This window comes from Nelumbo lutea, chromosome 5 (assembly GCF_056320005.1).
Source record: "Nelumbo lutea isolate HS-2025 chromosome 5, American lotus-T2T, whole genome shotgun sequence".
NCBI classification, from domain to species: Eukaryota; Viridiplantae; Streptophyta; class Magnoliopsida; order Proteales; family Nelumbonaceae; genus Nelumbo; species Nelumbo lutea.
The window spans coordinates 47,708,606-47,729,897 of NC_142688.1; the positions used below are offsets into that span (position 1 = coordinate 47,708,606).

Sequence of the window (21,292 nt, forward strand, 5' to 3'; positions counted from 1 at the left end):
AACTTTTTTCGTGACCATTTGGAGTTGTATGGTAGGACACTTTGTCAAGTAACCTTGCCATCTTCCCAAAAAGTGCGAGTAATGGGCTTCTTTTGAAGACTAGAAAGTGAATAGAGCAAAGGGAATTGAGATTTTAGGGGAGTATCACCCAACCAGACATCCTCCCAGAAAAGGACTTTATTACCACTTCCTACATCAAGTATGTGAAATATAAGAAAGTAGAGAGTACCTCATAAATGGCTTTCCAAGGAGAAGCAACTGAAGCAAGAGGTGACACCTTTGCATGACATTCATTGCTTGAAGTACCATGGATACTTACTTTGACTTTGTGCTACAAACTTTCCTTCTCGAGGCAAGTGCCACAAGCATTTTCCAAGTAAAGCAGTGTTCCTATGTATCATATTTCCTAAACTTAACCCCCATGGCTCTTTGTTTTACCACACTACTTCCCACTTCACCAAATGATTTTTCCTTTCCTTTCTGGTTCGCAAAGGAAATCTCTCATGATTTTCTCTAGCTTCCTTGCCACTTTGATTGGGATACGAAAAGTAGAGAGAAAATAAATAGGAAGATTTTCCAGAGTTGATCTGATCAAGGTAATCCTTTCCCCTAAAGAGAGACAATTTCTCTTCCAAACTACAAGCTTCCTTGCAAATTTCTCTAGAACTAGTTTCCAAAAAAAAAAAGATTTTGGGTTCCTACCTAGGGGCAGACCTAAGTGGACTAAAGGCCAAGAAGCTAATTGACATCCCAAGTAGTCAGCCAATACTTCTAACTCTTGTAAATTTGCTCAAGCCAAAAAGCTCTTCCCCAAGTTTATTCTCAATCTAGAGCAACACTCAAAAACAGAAATGATGATTTCATTTGCAAATAATAAGTGAGTCACAATCACTTCCTGCCTTCCCACTCTCCATCTCCAAGGAGATTACTTCATCAGCTTTTAGTATCAATCTACTTAGCACATCAGCCACCAAAGTGAAAAGCATAGGAGAGAGCGGATCCCCTTGTCTCAAAACCCTCTTAGCTGAAAGAAATCCCTTGAACCTCCATTAGTCAAGATAGAATAATGACAAGAACTGATGCATCCTCTGATTCATTTCTGTATTCTAACTCCAATACTCATTTTCTCCAAGATCTCCAAAAAGAACTCCCAGTTCACAAAATCATAGATTTTTTCTAGATCTAGTTTGCATATTATACTTTTCCCCCATTTTGGCCTGAAATACACTAACCAAGTCTTGCTTAACAAAATCCCAGCATTTAGTATAAAAGAGATTAGTTAGACCATCGGGTCTAGGGGACTTTTCACTTTCCATCATGCTAATTGCAGCCTTTATTTCCTTCTCTGTGAAAGGTCTCTCAAGCCACTGCTTTTGTTCACCACTCAATTGCTTGTAGGGTAAGTTTGAGGGAAGAGGTCTTCTAGACCAGGTTTCTTTGTATGGCCTCTTATAGAAAGCTGTAGCAATCTGTTTAATTTGAGCAACTGACTCTCTCGTATGTCCATCCCATTCCAGCTTACTAATTAGAGAAGACCTATTCTGAGCATTTGCCATTTTATTAAAGAAGTGAGTATTTCTGTCACCTAACTGCAACCAAGAAATTTTATTTCTCTGCCTCCATCTGATTTCATCTTTAACTGCCAGTTTATCATAGATCAATTTTGCCTGATTTCTCTTTTGTCTTAGGTCCTCGGGGATTGGCCTTACTCTTCAGCCCTGTCAATCTCTTTTATTGTACCAAGGCAGGGTCTCTTTTCAGTTTCCAAGACCAGACTGTTTTCAAACTTCCAAATCTTTGTCCTTTCCTTTATTGGCACCAACTTCCTTGCAAGGATAAAAGAGCTGGTTCCTTCCACTTGTAATTCATACCAAACAGATTTCAGCATGGGGATGAAACTTTCATCTTCAAATCAGGCATTCTCAAGTTTGAAGGGTGTCTTGACTTTCTCTCTACCACCACAGACCAACTGAATTGGAGTATGATCTGATAGTGGCTTGGGAAGGGAAACCTGCCTAAATTCTGGGAAGATTTCATCCCAACTGGAGGAGACAAGAAATCTATTCTATCCAGCCTTACTATTGTCGGGTTCTCTTGATTATTTGTCCATGTGTATTTGGTCCCCACTAAGGGAGATCCATAAGATCAAACGTGCTTACAAAATCAGCAAACAAGTTCATGGACCTTGTTCGTTTGGTCCTTGAGTTTTTTTTTCCCTTTAGAATGAGTCAAATTGAAGACACCCCCAATAACCCAAGGGCAAGTGAGGGAACCTCCCATTTGTGCTAACTCCTCCCAGAAGACAGGTTTCAAATTGGATTCTGTTGGACCATAGACATTTATTACTTGGCACTTCTGCCCCTCGCCGAGCTCCGTTACAACTGATATTGAAAACAGTCCAATTCTACAAGACACCAATCTGCCAAATTGAGGATCCCAGAGAGTTACTAAGCCCCCAAAGCTTCCTGACTCCTCCCCCCCCATGCTCCATATTACTTCTGCATCCACACTCCAATTTTGTTTCTTGCAGCAAAACAATATGCAATTTAGACCTCTTAAATGCATCACAGACCACCGTCCTCCTTCTCCTTGACCTTAACCTCTACCATTCCGCGAAAGGATTTTTTAGTTCCACGACAATTGAAAGCAAAAAACAAGACTCACCACCCACTCCTACTTCTCCCTCCTACTTATTTCGTGGAATGGTAGAGGTTAAGGTCAAGGAGAAGGAGGACGGTGGTCTGTGATGCACTTAAGAGGTCTAAATTGCATATTGTTTTGCTGCAAGAAACAAAACAATATGTAGGAGGTCTGTGATCCACGACAATTGAAAGCAAAAAACCCTCCTACTTATTTCCCCTCGACACCCCTTCACTACTCCCAACCCTGTCATTTAAACCCCATGTTAGCAGCCTCATCAGCCCTCTACTTTTTCTTGATGAAGTCTCACTGTTCCTGGCTACGCGTTTCCCTCTCTCCATGAGGATTCTTTCTTCCACCCCTTCTAGGTATTTGATTGTTTCGTCTTCTAAACCCTCCATCGAAACTCCCAAAAATTTTCCAAGCCCAGCATTTTAGAAGTAGCCCAAGAAGAGGAAGAAGAGTTTCTTATCGGCTTACCTCCCTAGGCCATCTACACCGCCTTTTTTTCCTTTGCTTTTCATTGGGATCACATCTCTCTCATTTGTTGCCACACCACCATTGCTTCTCTGTCTGCTACCTAGATTGGCTTCCGCAAGGATTGTGTTTTCCTGAAGAGAAACCTCCTCCTCGTTGTTCACCATAGCTATAGAAGTTACTTCTAGATAGTCTTCATCCAGCCGAACAAGAGGGAGCTGAAGTTCTCCGCAACTTTAGTCATATTTGTTAGAGGGGGCGACGATGGGGAGCCGGTGTGGGAGTTGCTCTCAATACATCCTTTGAAAATTCTTGTTGTTGCATTAGACGAGCTTGGGACTAGGCTCTTACCTGAGATAGGGTGACGAGAGCCTCTGGTTTGCTTTGGGGGAAGACTTAGCCAAGCTAGACCTGTGTGGTCTACACTGTAACTAGTCGAGCCATGAAAGGGGGCTCGGGGTTCACTTACTGTTTTTGGAGTTTGCCTAAACTTAGTTTTAGATCCAATTAAAATTGGATGGGTAATTGGGTCTTCCACATGGTGTTGGGTATCCAACATCCGATCCATTAGACCCAAATGAGGCAATCCAGGCACCCTGTCTTTATTTTGTTGACCATCTGACTTGATGGCCCCTTGGTCTTCTAAGAGGCATTCTTTAATTAAATCCTTCAACTTATTGAAGGTTAACACCTGATCCCTACTCCATTTAAAATTTGAACTCCCTCCTCAGTATGCGCCCCTCCTCTTCCATCCTGACTGTCCAATTCTTTTGAAATTGAATGGTTCAAATCATTACCTCCCCTTCCCTCGTCTTTAACCCCTCTGGCGACCAAGGTTGGTGACACCTGAACCTGTAACTTTTAAATCATCAGTAAATTGGGCGGGATCTCCTCTGGTTTGCTTTTGAGAGAAAGCTCTCCCCTTCCTCTAAAACCAACATTCTTGAAACCTTCGAACCACACCCTCCTTTTTTGGAACTTTCCCGAACCTCCAGACTTCCTTGCTTCCACCTGCTTGTTGAGGGAAGCACCTCTAACCAAATTCGAACTGAGGACAAGATCTCATCCGCAATAATTTCCACTTTCTCTGGGATGGAGTTTCCCCTCTCACCCTCATTCTAATCCATTCGTATGTTGCAAGCTCAATTGGTGAGTCATCCGTCTCTAGGAAACCTCCACACAGATCTCCGATGGCTTTCATAACACTTGGACACTAGAGAATCAAGGGAAGGCCATAGACTCTGATCCAGGTAGAATCAGGGATACACAAGTCACTTTCAGATTCTAGGTAGAAATACCCTGTGCTTGCCCCCCACCAATCCAGCATGAGAGGGTTTCTCCCCATCTGTCTTGTACCATTTTTGAACAACCACTGTACTTCGGGCCTCGAAGGGAAAATGAAGAGAAAAAATTCATCAGCCATTTTTTTAACTCTAACACCTCCCACTTCTCTCCAAGATCTGCTTGCCCACTCCTCCACATCTCTAACTCCCATACCCCATCTAAACCTTCCCATCAGGTAGTTATGTAGAAGGCTCTTCTCACGTCTACCTCCACCCCAGTAGATTCCATGACAACCACCAGTTTGTCACTTACCTTCTTCACCTTCGAATGTCCAAACTCCGGCCACACCCCTGCCGTTGTTGCCTTACTGAACAAGAAGTTGGTTCTCATTTTTGCATCTAAACCTCCCTTATTATTACTAGTTTTCCACCTCCCACCTCCTCTTCCCTGTGCACACACTTTAAGAGAAACCTCTTTGAAACATCTCCTAGATGTAATCCCCCAACAGATTTCTTTCTCTATAGGTGTTTAAGCCATAAACATTTGTCAAATCCCAAAGTTTATTATCCTTTTGTCTCACAGTTTTTATTCAAATTGAAAACTGCCCAATTAATTCCTCTACATAACCCACCTCCTCATTTCTCCACATGTCAAAATTCCTCTTGATGCCTCCAAGAAGGGGCAAAAACCCAACTTACACCCCGACCCCTAAATACTTCTTATCCACCTCCTATTCACTTCTGGAAGCTTTGTTTCTTGGCACATAAGCACATCCGACTTCTCTCTTTTTAGTAGGTTTCTAATTACACTCCTCTTCCTAGCACTTCCTAATCCCTTGACATTCCGACTTATGATCTTCATCTGAAATCAAGACCAAGGTTTAAAATGTCAATGTTGGTGGAAATGGCGGTCATCCAAATATAAGAAACATGTCAGAAATGTTGGAAATATCGTATGAAAATATTTTAAAAATTATAGACATGGTGGAAACATTGTAAAATATGCAAAATATAGAATGAAGTTTTATGAAATGATGATAAAAGAGTCATAGGCACACCTTTTAAATTATTATTATTATTATTATTATTTTGATCAGAAATGATAACTTTCCTTAGAGATAAATTAATTAGAAAAGGTTGATCCAATAAACATCAAACATTACAGCACTGCCCAGTAAAGTCTCTCCCTTACAGTCCCTTGTTTTGTTAGGGCATCAGCAAAACCTGTTAGTATCGATTGTATAAGGGTAGTTCAGTCTTTTTATCTATGTTTGATGTGATGTGTAATACATAAGTTAAGTGATGTGTCCCATACTTAAGTAGGGGCATAACAAACTTTTTGTTTTTATTATAGAAAACTATAAATATAACCTGGCCGACTAGAGAGAAAGGATTCTCTCTTTTATCTCTTTCTACTGTTATTTCTTAAACTAATTTTGGTACGGATCCGAATTCTATCAAAACCATTTGCTGATCTCCTTACCCACTTGAAACAAACACCCACCTCCCTTGTTTCTTTTTTTGATGAATAACACCCACCTCCCTTGTTATGCTAAGTATTTCCCTTATCAGCTGTCTATGCTGCCAAATTCCCAGCTGCCCTGATTGCATCCATCCAATTACCAATTTGGAGTCCCCCTCTATCTCAATCTGCTGTAGCCCCAATTGTTTGCCCAGTTTTACACCTTGATGTAGTGCCAAGATTTCCACTCTTAAGGAATCTCCAACTCCTACTGGACCTGAATACAGAGCCAATACAGAGCCATTATCTTACCTTTTTAAATTATTATCTTATTCCAAATCACTAAACAAAGCTAAGAAACTAAGGTGTTATAGACAAAAGAGTATGTTCTGGAGTTGCCTTGTAAACCATTCAGAGCTTCATGGTAGAATGAGTTAAAGCAAAATTTGAACTCAGAAAATTTACATGGTTGTAATAGATAAACCAAATAATCTATTACACAAACAAAAACTAATATTTAACTTAATGTTTGAAATGAATATTGAGCTAGCTTGAAGTTGTAATCATGTAAGTTAGGTGGACAATAACTTGTTACTTCACATGTCTACAATATTGTCACCAACTTATGTTATAATACTATCTCTTCTACTCCACATAGTACTGGTTGTGTTCACTAAGGAATGTGTTGATTCTAGTAAAATTTCATGTTGCTACTACCCATGTTGATTCTAGTAAAATTTCATTGGGGAAATGCCAATTCTAGTAAAATTTCATGTTGCTACCAATGGAAATGGAAATGTCATGGAAATATTAGGGAAATTAAGGACATTTTAAACCATGATCAAGACTAAGGTTTCCATCTTTCTCCAGTCCTCACCCTACTTCCCTACTTGTCTTCTATTCGTCCTTCCACTTTCTAACTTATTGTAGTCTATCCCACATTGCAACTTCTCTAATTCACTCAAACATTTCTCTCATTTTTCCTTCTTTTTTTCTTTCTTTTATACACCACACCCCTTTTTGAATTTTCTTTAAATTTTATACACCACACCCCTTTTTGAATTTTCTTTAAATTCCTCCCCTCTTTCATTCCCCTTTTGAACTTCCTCAACATCTCTTTGTTCTTTTTCTTTTTGGGTTTTACCCATCTCTTCCCCCTTTTTGGGTTTTATACACCACACCCTTCATTCTTTTTCTTTAACTTCCTTTCCCCTACTTCTGTTTCATTTTCTACTAGATCGTTTAAATTCTCTTGGATTAGGTCGAAAACTACTTCTTCCCTCCTTTCATTTCTTTCTCCTTTTACTCCACCCTCTTCTTGTCTCTTTTCAAGAGAGTCTGTCTTAAGTAGCATTCTGGGCTTAGGCATGAACAGGACCTGCAACAGTTGAGCCACCAGGAACAAGATCAGTGTAGGTACATGATGGTCACCTAGACCATCAGAGCATAGAAGGGGTTAAACCAATAGTACACAAATGCCTGCGATGAGTCTATAACTCATCGCACATCTGCGATGAACTCAGAACCCACGTAGGCATGCAATGAGCTTATGACCCAAAATCAGCTGCGATGATCTCAAGATCCGCGCGGACCTTGATGAGCTTAAGTTCATCGCACATCCGCAACGAATGCAAGTTCATCACAGGTCAGAAACAAGCAAAAGGAATACGTGCGTTGCTTACAACGCACATGACGAGATGCTTCGTAGGCTTAAAAAGGACACACGAGATAAGTAGTGGCGTCATTCGCACCACATCGGTTTAAGAGGGTCATGAAAGGAAGTAGCACACGTGTATTATGAGAATCCTCAGACGAAAAGGAAAGCTCATCCTTGAGATATCTCATAAGACATGGCGAAACCCTAGCAGTGTTCCCTGACAACTTACATTGAATCTAAGATTCCCTTTCCTAATGGGACTCAAATAGTTTTGGCTCCTCCCTTTTGGGACCTCAGGATCTCTTCCTATAAAGAGGGGTCCAACTCATAACGGGAGAATCATTCTATCACTTCATTCGCCCTAGCCTTTAGCCTACCTCCTACTCTCGGCTTTCCTTTGTCCTTCAAGGAGACTCCCGTACGTAGCCTTACCTCCCTACTCACAATCAAAACCCACAAAATTAGGACAAAACAATGGAGTAGGAAAAAAAACAGGGAAAGGGGGGAGGGAAAAAAAGCTTCTTTCTCAACACTTTCATAAGCCTACTCCTTGGAAACCTCTTGTAAGTTGTTTTTTTTTCAGCTTCTCCTTGATTGGACTCCAAAGGTAGAACCTTTGATGCACTAAAACTTGGCTCATTTATTCAGTCCAACTCTCCAAGAGCAAATAACCTGCCTTTGCTCTTGATTTAGCCATTCATTTAACCCATCCTTATCTGTAGAGGTACTAAAGTCTGTCAGCAATTGCATTGTCCTAACCTCATTTGGTGTAGCTTTTAAACCAGTAGATGAAACCTCTTTGAATAGCAAAGCCGTTTCCAACTGCTCGTCGTTCCTTCTTTTTCCGGCTTTGGAACTGTCAACACTTACTAAGCTTGACGGGGATTCAACACTTTCAAACTGTGAATCACTTCAATCACTAAACTCTTCAAACCTCTTCCTCTTTCTTTCTATTGTACCTTGTGTTGGGTTTCTCTGGGTTGTAGCCAGCATCTCTTGCCTTAGCTTCCATTCCAGGAGAAAAGACTTCTGAAATGAGTTTGCTGAACTTGTCGATTTTTGCCTTTTTATCCATTCTGACTCTGTTTCTCCACCTTTCCCATGGCTTCGGGTTTCCCTGTTGCAGGGATAGAGGACAATGGTACCAACACTGATCTACCACCCGATTTGCCAAATCAGCAATCAGATTTAAACAATGGCCCAATTCACTCTGAGTTCTTTGGTTTAGGCCTCCAGTCATGTGGATAGTTAGGTGTCACATGGCTGGGTTACCAGGCCATTAGTCACGCGATCAAACTGAACCCCCAAGCAATCAGTCCCTTCTGACACTGCCTCACATATGGTTTTCTCACAACCATTGGGTTCTTCTCCACCCGGCTCAGATTTCCATTAAAAGTTTGGGACTATTGTTCTCCCCTTTTGAGATTTGACTGATCACTTGCTTTATTACAACCATTAATTTGAAATAATTCCCTTTTCGTAAAACCTTGCCTTCCTTTTTTGTCCAAGACTTTTCCACTTCCATAGTTGTCAAGGTGCCTAGGTGACCACAGGGGTGATGACTAGGCGATGGAATTTGAAAATATAAAATCTATAGATCCTACCCCTCCTAAGGTGGTTTATTAGCTTTGTATGCCAATAAACAATCCTGTACATTAACTATCAGAAACAAAATCTTCAAGTATAAATTTCATGTAAAAATATAAACTGCCATCATATATTCATCGTTTAAACATATTAGTTTCAATATTTTGCTAACAGTTCAATAAATCAAATAAGAAGCAACTAATTACTAGCCAAAGATGAGCAGAAGAAGAAACGGAGGAATGCAGCGATAAAAAAGAGAAAAATAAGGGGGTGGAGCCCCTGTTTCATTCCAATAAAACATTATTAAAAAGAATGCAAAAAATACAGGAAAGATTTGGAAAGATGGGGTGGAGCCCCTGTTTAAGAAGAAATAAGGGGCTGGAGCCCCTGTTTTATTCCCAAAAATATTCCTTAAAAATAAGAAAATAAAATGCAGGAACGTTTGTACTGTTAAAAATGTTCGGTCTGACTTACCTGGAGATCCCTTGTTGAATTGGACTGAAACAATGGAGACTTCCTATCCTTTGTACACAGGACCTTTTTTTGAGGTCCATTTTGTACAGCTTCTCTTTGTACACAGGACCTTATATTAATAAAATCATACTTTACCTTCTTTCAAAAGAAAAAAAAAAGGAGACTTCCTAGCTTTCTCTTCTCTAATTAGTTCAGACTTCGGAGCTCAAAAAAGTTTCATAGTTCGTAGTTTTGTTTTATTTTATAATTCTCATAATTAAAAATTATAACATGTAACAATGGCGTTTCACACCAATCGCCATCAACCAGTAAATTGATTGGTCGAGGCATGGCTTCTGTCAAGACTGCTGGAACAGACCAACAGAAGGCAGTTAATCAGTTTTACAAGAGGAACAGAAGGCAGTTAATCAGTTTTACAAGAGGAGGCCACATCAGCTTCTGGCTTTACACCTATGACTTTGATTCTTGCAGTTTGAAGGTCTACTATATTAATGGCTTCCAGGAGTTCTCCACAGGCTATTGTGACTTTATCCAGAATGGATTCCAACCACTAGTTGAAAGGGAGGCCCAGAATCTTCAAAATGATGCCTTATCATTGCAATCAGGGCATCAGTTTTCAACCATAACCAGGCCTTCACTGGTCTCCACTGTACAAAAGTTAAGATTTGTGCTTCCCAATTCCAAGATGGCTTTATTGGGTTTGAAGGGCTTAAGCTTTATTGTCTTTTAGCTCTAGTTTGCTTGCAATAGCATTCAGAATCTCCTTCCAATCTTTCACTTTATTCTTCAACAAAACTACCATTTTTTTTTTCTCACAGTTTTCACTCCCACCACTAACAGCCATCCTTGGAGCCATCGGCAGACCGGAGGTAGCTTTTGGTTTATCTTCTCTATTTTGGTTTCTTCCATTTTCTGCAAACTTATCTCCTAGATTTCCTGTGGGCTTTCTCCCACTTTCAGTTCAAGCCTTTTAGTTTCAATCGCCCTACTTAAAAAAACTCCTGTAGCAAGCCTGCAAGAGCTTTCCAACCTGAACTGTTTTACCTTCTGGGATACAGATAACTTGTTTTTGTTCTCGACCAAAATGTTCTGTTAGCATCAGAAACCAGCCCTTTATGCTTCTTTGTTCCAGCTGGTAGAACCTTTGTTCCAATTTCAGAGTGTTTTTCCATCCTGGTTATTTCACCAACTGAATCGCTCTGTCTACAAAACCTTTGAACCAGCTTGCTGCACCATTTTCCAGAATCACAGTTTCTCTCCTTGTTTCTCTAATCTTTAGAGAATCTTTCCCTCTGCTTCTAGTTTCCTCGAAAAGAAAGATTTTGGCCTCAATCTTTGCTTCCTTCCTCCACTTCGTTGCAAACTCCAACTCTCCCATTGCTTTACCCAATAAAACATTCAACCATCATATTTAGTCTTAATTTTCACCTTCATTTCTTATACTGATTTGTTCTAATTTCTGATGGCCTTCCACTAGTTATTTAAAATAAAAGGAGCGTCAGAAACCCCTAGACTGTTTCCTTATCTTACTACAACTTTGAAAAGAAACATTTCTATTGGTCCTTGTCACATAAGTGAACCTAACCACCAAACCTGACTAAGACAACTTGAACAAAACTTCTACAACACTTTTTTGGCCCTACTTATAAAAAAAGGAAAAAAAAACCTTTCTGGCCCTGGTACACTGATAAACACCCATAAATATTTAAATTTAGAGAGATTCAACCCTAGCTACATATGTCAATAATTACAGAATTGTCACTAAATGCAAATTTCTAAAGAAATCATCTCTCTCAAATGAATGATGAAAGTTTTCTTGGTCTCATTGCATTGCAATACTCAACTAGGCATGCCTTAGGAGGCAGCTGAGTAGCTGGTCACCTGGTCCTACCTGAGCTGTAGGCTCAAGTTACTGTTTTTGTCAGTTTTCTCCCAAGGCTCTCTCACGAGCTTGGCATGAGACCGAAGTTATTTTCAGGCCTTTTCTTTCGTGTTTTCAGATCTGATGACTTTCTTCTGGGCTTCCATTGAGGATCAAATTAATCTAGCTGTGCACATGCTACTGCATCATGGAGCTGGGTTGGCTATTTTTGATGTGGGTCACTGGTGTTTGTTGGTGGGTGCTGGTTGGGCTGTTGGATGGCTCTTGCAGGGTATTGGTTGTTCCTCTTGGTTGGGTCTTTCAGCTTTGAGTTTGGTTGTTTTGATGGATTCCATTATGTTTCAATCTGTTAGTTTGGTTGGGTTTAGGGGATTCATTTATAAGGCATCAATTCTGAACAGGGTTTTCAGTGTCAGGGTGGGCTTACCTTTTTTATTTTAACAAATTTCTTTATACTATAAAAAAATTGGCACATAACATCTTGATACAGTGCTTAAGGTTACTAAAGTTTTACCCCTGGGTCTTTTATAGTTTAACTAAATATCTCATGATCAAGATGAAGAATAGGACAATCTGAAGTACACATTTCCTTTTTCAGTTCAGAAACATATATGTTTGTGCTGAGTGAGATTCTAAACCAAGTGACAGTGAATTTCAGAAGTCTTAGATTGTTGCATAAGTTTCAAGGTGTTTCATATGATAAAGTAGATATTTGAAGGTTATGTTTATGGACATAGTCTGGTTACTTGTAGTTTATTTCTATTATTTCTTTGATTGACCAAGTATGCGTTGCAGGCTACTCTTGAGAAGGAAAAACATGTAACTTTGAAGACCGAGGTGGAGAAGAAAACTGGAGAGGTGCTTCCTTCCGAGGATGTGAATGACAGACCTGAAGCTGTCGAATTGGCAGCAAATCAAATTAACATGCTATCTGTTTCAGAAAACTCTCCAGCAATGTCTCCTGCAGATTCAGTGGAGAGCTTAAATCCAGGGTGTCCTGGTCCAGATCTTGATAAAAGAATCCGGGCACTAAAAAAGAAGGTAATTTCCTGAGTTTATTACAAACTCCCATAGTGGTGAAATCTTCAATCCTCTATTTCTTTTTGTCCTTTAATGTATGTAAAAAGGAAATTTCATCGAAAGAGGAAAGCATGAACCCAATTAGAAGGGCTAGAAGCACTTACTAAAAGAGGAAATTATGTTTGAAGACCTGATCCTTTGCAGAACTTCTCTCTAACAGCTTGTCCATAGTGAGTTAATATCCCACTTTATCAACTGATTGTGAGATTCAATTTAAATGAAATAGTTAAATCTAAACAATTGGGAGGTTAATGCCATGCTTGATCTACTCCTGTTATACAGTACCCAGGTCTGCCTGGATAGGAGGGATAAGAGGGTTTAGAGGTGGGAAAAGACTGGACAGTTCTCTGTCAGATCTTTTTTTATCAGCAAATGATTTCATTAAAGATGAAGATTAAAGTTATACAATTGTTGAATATACGAATACCCTTTGGTAACATTTTACAAGTTTTCCCAAAAAGGATTTTGCCTAACTCCCTGTTTAGCTAGTACATTTGCCATCCCGTTTGCAGACCTTCTCACCCAGCTGAAATGTGAGTTCAATTGCTTTGCAATAACATCAATTTCCATGAAAGCATGTTTGTATTTCCAAGGTGCTGCCTTGAGCTGCTTTACCAATGGATCATTAATTGTGAGTCACCCTCCACTTCCAAATCTCTAAGGCCAAGCTGCTGTGCTAATCTCAAGCCTTGTAACAACGCCAAAGTTTCTGCCTTTATCGAATCTCCCATGCCGATTGGTCCTGAATATAAAGCCACCATTGAACCTAGATGGTCTCTGATAACTCCCCCAATACCTGCTCTTTCTGGGTTGCCCATAGAGCTACCATTGAAGTTCAGCTTCAGTTTATTTTCCGTAAGGGGCTTCCAGTCCATTCTTACCTCTTCAGTATGTCTATCTGATTACGCCACTTCAGGCTAAGCTCTAATAATATTATTAACTGGAGACTTTGAACATTTCCAATGTTTTTACCTAGTGAGTGGTTTTCATTGAGATAGCTTCCATAATCTCCTCTTTGGACCTACTTTTCTCATTGAAAATTCTGCTGTTTCTTTCCTCCTAGACCGTCCAAACCAAGGCAGCTCTTAAAGTCCTCCACATGATTTTCCCTTTCTTTTCCTTGGGTCTTTAGGAAGTTGGGTTTGGAAAGGTTTACCATCTGCAACCAAAGAGAGAACAGAAGTATTCCCAAAGACAAACCACAAGAGGACAGAAGATTAATAAATGAGACAAGGTTTCATCACTAGTCTTATAGAGAACACACATGAGGAGAGAGACAAGGGTTTGACCACCTTTTCTGTAGTATGTCACAGGTAGACCTGTTCATGGGCCGGGTCGGGCCGGGCTTTCACTCTGTATTAACAGATTTTTCTAAGGCCCGAGCCTGAGCCCGGCTCGACCATCGGGCCTACAACTTGGGCCCGAGCCCGGCTCTCATAAAAAGCCCGAAGCCCGGGCCTGGGTCCGAGCCCAAAATTTATCCGATGTTGTTACTACTTAGAGAAAGAGAGTGAGAGAGAAATTATAAAGAAAAAAATAAAAAATGTATATTAAATTATAAATATATATATTTCAATAAATATTATATTATTTATATATTTTGTATAATATATAAAATACATATTATGTATTTTATAAAATATATAATGCTGAGTCGGGCCGGGCTGGGCTTGGGCCGGGCTTTTTTGACAAATCCCGAGCCCGGCCCGTAACACAGTCAGACTTACTGTGTTAGGCCCGAGGTCAGGCCCACGGGTGTTTATCTTACCAAGGAGTACTTCCCAACACAATTCTTAAACTTTAGGCGGGATAGGTTTACACCAAATTTCCTTCTCTGTCAGATCTTTTTACAATGCTTTGTTTGATCCATGGGGGCAAGAAGTGCCTGTCAACAGGATTTGCTGCAGAAATGTAGTGTCCAAGGCGTTTTTTTTTTTTTTCTTCATTTGGACAGCCTTGTTGAATAAAATCGTAACGAAGGACAATTTGTTGAGAAGGGGAGATGACCTTATATGAGACAAGGTGTGTCTTTCGTGATGTTGCTGAGGAGTCAACTGATCACCTACTCCTTCATTGCACCTTTTTCTCTTTAATCAGGAACAGAATTATGACCACGTTTTGGGGTGAGAAATTATTGTCCAAGTTCAGTGGAGGATTTCTTAAAGGGTTGGAATTTAGAGGGCTTAACTTGGAGAGGGAAAATCATTTGGAGTGTAATCCCAGCAGCAATCTTCTGGGTGATTGGAGAAAGGAATAGAAGAATCTTCCATAATCAGCATAATTCTTTAGATACAGTTCTTCAAAGAGTAGTTGGAAAGATGCTTTCATGGTTGAGTGTTCATGGAGAATTTAAAGGAAGAAACTATAGTACCTTTTTAGAGATGGGGAGTCTTTTCGTAAAGAGACTAAGGATAGTATCTTTGTAAACTTTCAAGGGTTTGGGACATTGTTTGGTGTTTCGGGAAAGTTTTTTGTTTCCCTTTGTACATCTTCTGTCTGTACATGGTTTGTTCAGATCCAGTGAAATTGCATTTTTAGCATCTTCAAGGATGATATAGAGGAAGCCTAGTTATTTGATGGTCCTAAGGTCCTCAAGAAGGGAGGTGGACTCAAACATGTTAGAACCTCCATGATTTATCTGATCTGAAAGTTCATAAATTGTGTAGCTGGTCATTTATCTGAACCCTGGTAATAGCAGAAAGCCCAAATGGCCTATCCTATAGAGTGACCATCATAAATTGAATCATTAGAGAGGCAACAGCTTTCCTGTCTAGGTTGAAGAGCTTGTTTAACTCCGTATATTGACTAATTCCCTGGCTGATTCACTTGCATGAGGAGGGGTGAGACTATGGAGGATTTTAAGAGTTAAGACTTAAGCGCTATTGAACAGGGCTTTAATCTCATTGTTTTGGACAAATAAGTAGTTTCAAATCAAGTGGATGATCAATCTCTTTTCTGATAATACCTTCATCATTTAACTCTACAGTATTTTCTTGCAAATTGCACCATTAGAGAGCTGAAGTGCAAGAGGAGTTGTCTTGGTTTTTACTTTTGCTTTTTTTGTTTTTTTGTTTTTTTTTTGAGGAAAGATAACTATTTCATTCATCCAAGTCAATCGGTTTCTTGTACTCATTTTATTATGTTTAATAAAACTCTTTCTAGTTAGTTCTGTTATTTAATTTTTACTTTCTTCCTCCAAGTTTCCTTTTCCTATACATATCAGTATCTTTTTGATAGTTAAAAGTACATTTTTATTGCTTTAATGTGTGAAAGGAACAAAAGCTCCGTTTTACAGGAAGAGGACTGTCTTTTTCACTCTGACATATGCATGTTGTTTACATCTAGGAATTATAAGGCTAGAAAAACAGAGAGCATGTTGGTTATATCAAAACTTGGAGGCCAAAATAACTATAGTTTGTCAGAGGCAGGGACGTTGTTGCCAATATAATAACTTCTTTTTGAAATTGAACCACCCAGAAGTTTCACAAACAACAAACTAATAGTAGAAAGAGCACCACCTACCACCAATTGTGTGAAGAATATGGAGTTAAAAAAAATGAAGAGTTCACTCAATATCAATTGGCTATGGAGATGGAAGAAAGTAGAAAGAACTCTCTTTATTCAAATTCCAATATGCAAAAGTTTGTGGCTACAAAACAAGGGGCTGCCTAAGTTTGTGTACAGTAGCACCCTTTTAGTCTTCTATACTATATCTTTATTCCTTTATCACACCACATCTAGTTGAATAGACAGCAGGCAATTCTAGAATCAGCAGAAACATTAACCACATTTATCTTTTTACTTGTCATAATTTCTTCTTCATTTTTATTTGATATTAGGAACATTTAATTGAAAGTAGTAGAAAGGGGATATAAGAGGCAACTAAAAAGACAATAGGGGTGCAATCTACGATAGGGAGCTTACAGGTTACAATGAAAATTTATGATTTACTTATGCGAAAACATTCCTTGACCTCAGGTTTGGTTAAAATGTTATGTGTTCATTCAATGATAAATTTATCAAGCCAAGAATATAATATGGTCATCCTGAAAGCAAAAGCCTCTCTAAGTTTGTAAGGAACTTACTGATCAGAAAACAAAGCTTATGAGAAACTCCACCAACCCCAACCCCTTTATGAAGATTGCATGCAACTGATCACACAGTTCAAGTCATCCTCCATCTCTCCACATGGAAATGGAAGAAACTAAGACATTGCAATCAGTGTTTCATTACATGGAAAAATGTATGGTACAAGTCTGGAAAAATGTTTCATTTTCTTCTGATAAAGGTACGTACATCCCTGTATAATTCTAAGACAACCCAAGTCCATCCCTGAATTTCCAAGTCTTGAAATTAAGGATGTACTGGCTACCAGTCCAAAATTAGAGAGCCAATATACAAAAGGGAAAATTCCCGATTAGTACCATGTACTTTGGGCCTAGTGCCACTTTGGTCCCCGAATTATAAAACATGACAACTCAATACCCGAACTTTCAAAACATGCCAGTCCAGTACCTGCCATTAACCAGCCATTAAGTGGGATTTGGAAAGACAAAAATGCCCTTTGAGTGTCATCAAATTTTCTTTATCAACCATCCAAACGTTGATAAAAAATGAACAGTCCCAAATCCTTGCCTCTTCTGTTCAAGAAAGTTGGGGTCACGTCTCAGTGAGCATTCTGGTGACCCCAACTTTCTTGAATAGAAGAGGCAAGGATTTGAGACTTCATTTTTTGTCAATGTTTGGATGGTTGATAAAGAGAATAAGATGACACTCAAAGGGCATTCGTGTCTTTTCAAATGTCACATAATGGCCGGTTAATGGCAGGTACTGGATTGACACATTTTCGACAGTTCTGGTACTGAATTGTCGTGTTTTAAAGTTTGGGGACCAAGGTGGCACTAGGCCCAAAGTACAGGGTACTAATCGGGAATTTTCCCTATACAAAACTTTTTTTTTTTTTTTTTTTTAAATAAGGTAAGGTAACTGTGTATATTACGTTTTATCCAAAAAAATTGTGCATGAGATATGCTCTATGGATTTACACTGCCGAACTAGTAGGGACCATTAAACCATCAACATTTCTGATGCAAATATACTTGTAAAAAAACATTTCTGATGCAAATGGGAAGCAAGAAAAGAAACCACAGAAGAAGAAATAAACTTTTTTGTTTTTTAATATTCCTCAACTAAAAGCAATTTCTGAAATTTTGGGTGATTTATATTCTACTATATGGTATTTTTGACTTTTTCAAATTTATTTTCTAGTTTATTGGTGTTTTAAGAATTGGGTTAAGTTTCAATCTTCGAGAAATTCACTGTTTTTATTAAAAACAATGTTACTATTTTTATAATTACTATAAACGGTACAAATGTGAATTGCTACTTTGTTTTTTAATTTCTTTGCATTCAGTTTCATTAGGATTAACAAAGGATTATTAGAGTTAAATCAGGAGTTTAACCAGTGGCATTGTAAGAACAGTGAATTTCTGCAACGTGGTAAACAGTTTAACCAGTTGCATTCAGTTTCATTAGCCGTTTTGTTGCAAAATTAGGAAGATTGATTAATGGCCATTGGTAAACAGTTTTCTGCAACGTGGACTGTGTTTATACAGTTGTACATGTATGCATGTGACACTTATGGTGACTAATTTAACACAACGTGGACTGACATTGTGGATCCTTTGGATCAACAACACATATAATGGTCCAGTCTATGTCTCTCCCCCATACCTGAACCATGTATCACATTTTCTGCATCCAAAAAGGACATTGAATTTTGTAGATTACTTTGAAATGACGTGATTGAGAAAATTTTCCTCCTGCCGTGTATGGTTATTGCACAATGTCACTGGTAGGGTGTAGCCTCTCTTTCTCTTTCTACTCTCTCTCTCTCTCTCTCACATACACATATGTACAGACACGTGCGCACGTGCACACCCATACAAACATATTTTATTTATCAGGATTGCCTATAATAATTGGTAATGTTGACGTATAGGCCCTGTTCTTTTTTCGGAAATACATTTACCTGGGTAAGTGCACTTACCCATGTTCTTTTTTTGTTTAATTTATCCAGGTAAGTGAGTTTCCTTACTTTCCCATGTTCTTTTGCAAGACCTACTTTCCTGGGTAAGTTTGATATCATTTTCACCTCTTGCCAATTTTATCCTTTGAGCTTAAGTCCATGTGATACAAATCATACACATTGTGTCCCTTATTTCTACGGTTTCCCCCTTTTCTCCTTTTCCCCCGTAGTTGTAGATGGATTGCCATAAGATCGGGGGTGATTGGATAGAAGCCAACCCAGGAACCATGTAAACAACCATCTCTCACATTTTGTGTACTCTGAATATAAACATGGATTCTGTATTCTGTGGTTCAAGGTTCAGCGATCAAGGAACCAGAACATATAGATCTAACTCACATTTTTCAAACAACACAAAAATCTGACATTCTTAAATTTATGTACCATGTAAACAACCAAATCGTTTTCCATTCACTAAGTCTCAATCTTGGTATTTTCTTAATAACCAGAGAAAATCCCAATATTTGATCAGCATATGGTCAGTAGGCCAAACCCTATCACACTTCCCTATATAGGCATCTGCTACAAACCTGTAAGAAAAGGGAAAAAAAACATAAATAACTATATTGGTTTTCCCAGTTGCAGAATTTTCACTTAACAAGCTTAACAAATTCCATCCATATGAAACAAATCAACTTAACAGAAGACAAGGCTTGAAAATAGGAACTGAATCAACTCTACTTTTGTGCTTTACTCAAGGAATGTGATTTTTTTAATACTAGTGAGAAACATAATAACCATATCTAGAGAAGGTAAAGTTGGAAGTAGAGATTTCTTTGAAATTCTTCTGATAATATGTCAATGGGAATATAAGCTATGTCAATTTAATAGTTTCTTGATGGCATTCCATGATATTGGCACAAGTTCAAGAAATTAATTGAGTCAAGCCACAGGCACACTCCTTGCCCCTCACGCACCAACCCACTTGTCCATGCCCAAGCATACCCAAACATGAACATGAAACAGTGGAAGCTCATAAAATAAGGTGCAAGTAGTTACTTGCTTTATGAAGAAAATAAGGTGAAAGCTCATAAAATTGAGTAGTGAAACCAATGCTTGCATCTAGAATAAGGACCCATAGATTTGAACATGATGCCACAATGCTGATAAATAGCCCATTTTCATTTCCCTTCTCAATGTGTTGTGCAAGCCTTGCAGCTGCCACATTTTAGTGATACCTGGAACAAGAAAATTCACAAGTCTTGATTTAATCTACTGGAGGCTTGCATTATCTGAGTGCGAATCAACTAATTCTAGATCCATAGAGTGTTGACTCCTATAAGTTGAAGAGAATCAAGGTAGTGCCTGTTGAGGAGAATAGGATTGTTGAGAAGATTGAAAGAAATGAGATTGAAAATGTGCCTGACCCAAAAGATAACTCTGAACTAGACCTGTTTCAGATGTATGAGAATTTCCTGACTGTCTTGTATGGAGGAAATGACCTAAGGATGTAATTCAAACTAGTGGAACATATACGACACTTGTTGAAGGATGATGAAGAGGCCGGAATTTTTATGGGAACCAATGGGTTTGTTGAGGCCCTTGTGCGGTTTTTGGGGTTGGTTGTTCATGATCTTAACGAGAAAGCTGTGGAATTTGGAGTTATGGCACTTTTCAACCTTGCTGTTGACAATAACAGGTTTGCACTTCTTCAATAGTTTTCTTGTTTTATTCAAATATCTACGTTGGTCCTTATCCATCTCATTACACTCACACATAACAGAATGGCAATTGTGAATTGCACCATATCACAGTGAAATGGTTTTGTGTTTTCTTTGATGTTCTCCTTGTCATTTTGCTTCCTGGTATACATTCTATTTTAATGGATTTTAGCAGTAAAATGGATTGAAAAAAATGGGATTTTAGGAAGGACATGACCAAATCCCAGTCCAACCTGTGCAGAAGCTCAGGCTAGGCTTAGTTGGGTTCAAATTGGATACCCAAGCTTCATATATGCTTTTAGGTCAATATGCTGTGAGCATCTCTTAATCAAAAAAGACAATGATTTCATGTTCTATTTACCAAATAGATCAATTTCGTTTTAATTTTCTTTATGTAATCAAACATGAAAATTGTTTTTGTACAACCAAACAGAACTTGTAAATTTTGCAGATTCGATTCACAGAAGCTCAACAGCAGAAAACTGACCAGAAGGATATGAATCCCGAGCAGTTGGAGAAGGTGGCAAAATTGGAAGGTTGGCGTCAAGAGCTAAGGCTTCTGGAGGAGAGGAAGGCCGAGTTTGCAGTATCATGAGGTGAGGAACACGGTGGCATCAGAAAACTGTGCAGTATTTCTTCTGTGGATTGGTTCTAATCTTGTTGGGCATTTAGAGAGCACTTTTGGTCTTGTATGGTTTTGAACAAGGAGATCCTAGGATGATCAACATTTGGCGCTTGCGAACAAATATGGTATTCATGTTCCAGCATTAAGACTTCTACCATTTCCATTTTTTTGTTCATCTTTTCTTATGTAGATCGTCAAAAAATATCAGCCATCAAGTTCTTTAAAATACGAATAAAAAAAAAAAAAAGAACTTTGAACTAAAACCTTTGTCTGGATAGATAATCAAGCAAGTGCTGTAAGTGCACTTCTATTATCGTTCCATATTGCTTTAGAACTCATAGGAATAGGAGAATACAGACGAGGGAGTTGGTGGTTT

At 38.8% G+C, this 21,292-nt stretch overlaps 1 protein-coding gene across 5 annotated transcripts in view; it reads left to right on the forward strand.

The window, feature by feature from the left end:
• LOC148852205 (partner of Y14 and mago-like) overlaps positions 1-21,091 on the forward strand; it is a 33,506-nt gene extending 12,415 nt beyond the window's left edge. For 2 of the 5 annotated variants that reach the window (XR_016099645.1, XR_016099644.1), the window contains exons 3-6: positions 12,258-12,503; positions 18,622-18,674; positions 19,789-20,269; positions 20,743-21,091. Coding sequence is in view for 3 of the 5 variants with exons in the window: in XM_088946857.1 (XP_088802983.1) it covers positions 12,258-12,503; positions 20,743-20,886 (390 nt within the window). In the remaining 2 variants the exon portion in view is untranslated. The remainder of the gene's footprint in view (positions 1-12,257; positions 12,504-18,621; positions 18,675-19,788; positions 20,270-20,742) is intronic. The other 3 variants (XM_088946857.1, XM_088946859.1, XM_088946858.1) reach the window with 2 other exon arrangements.
• Positions 21,092-21,292: the final 201 nt, after the last annotated feature.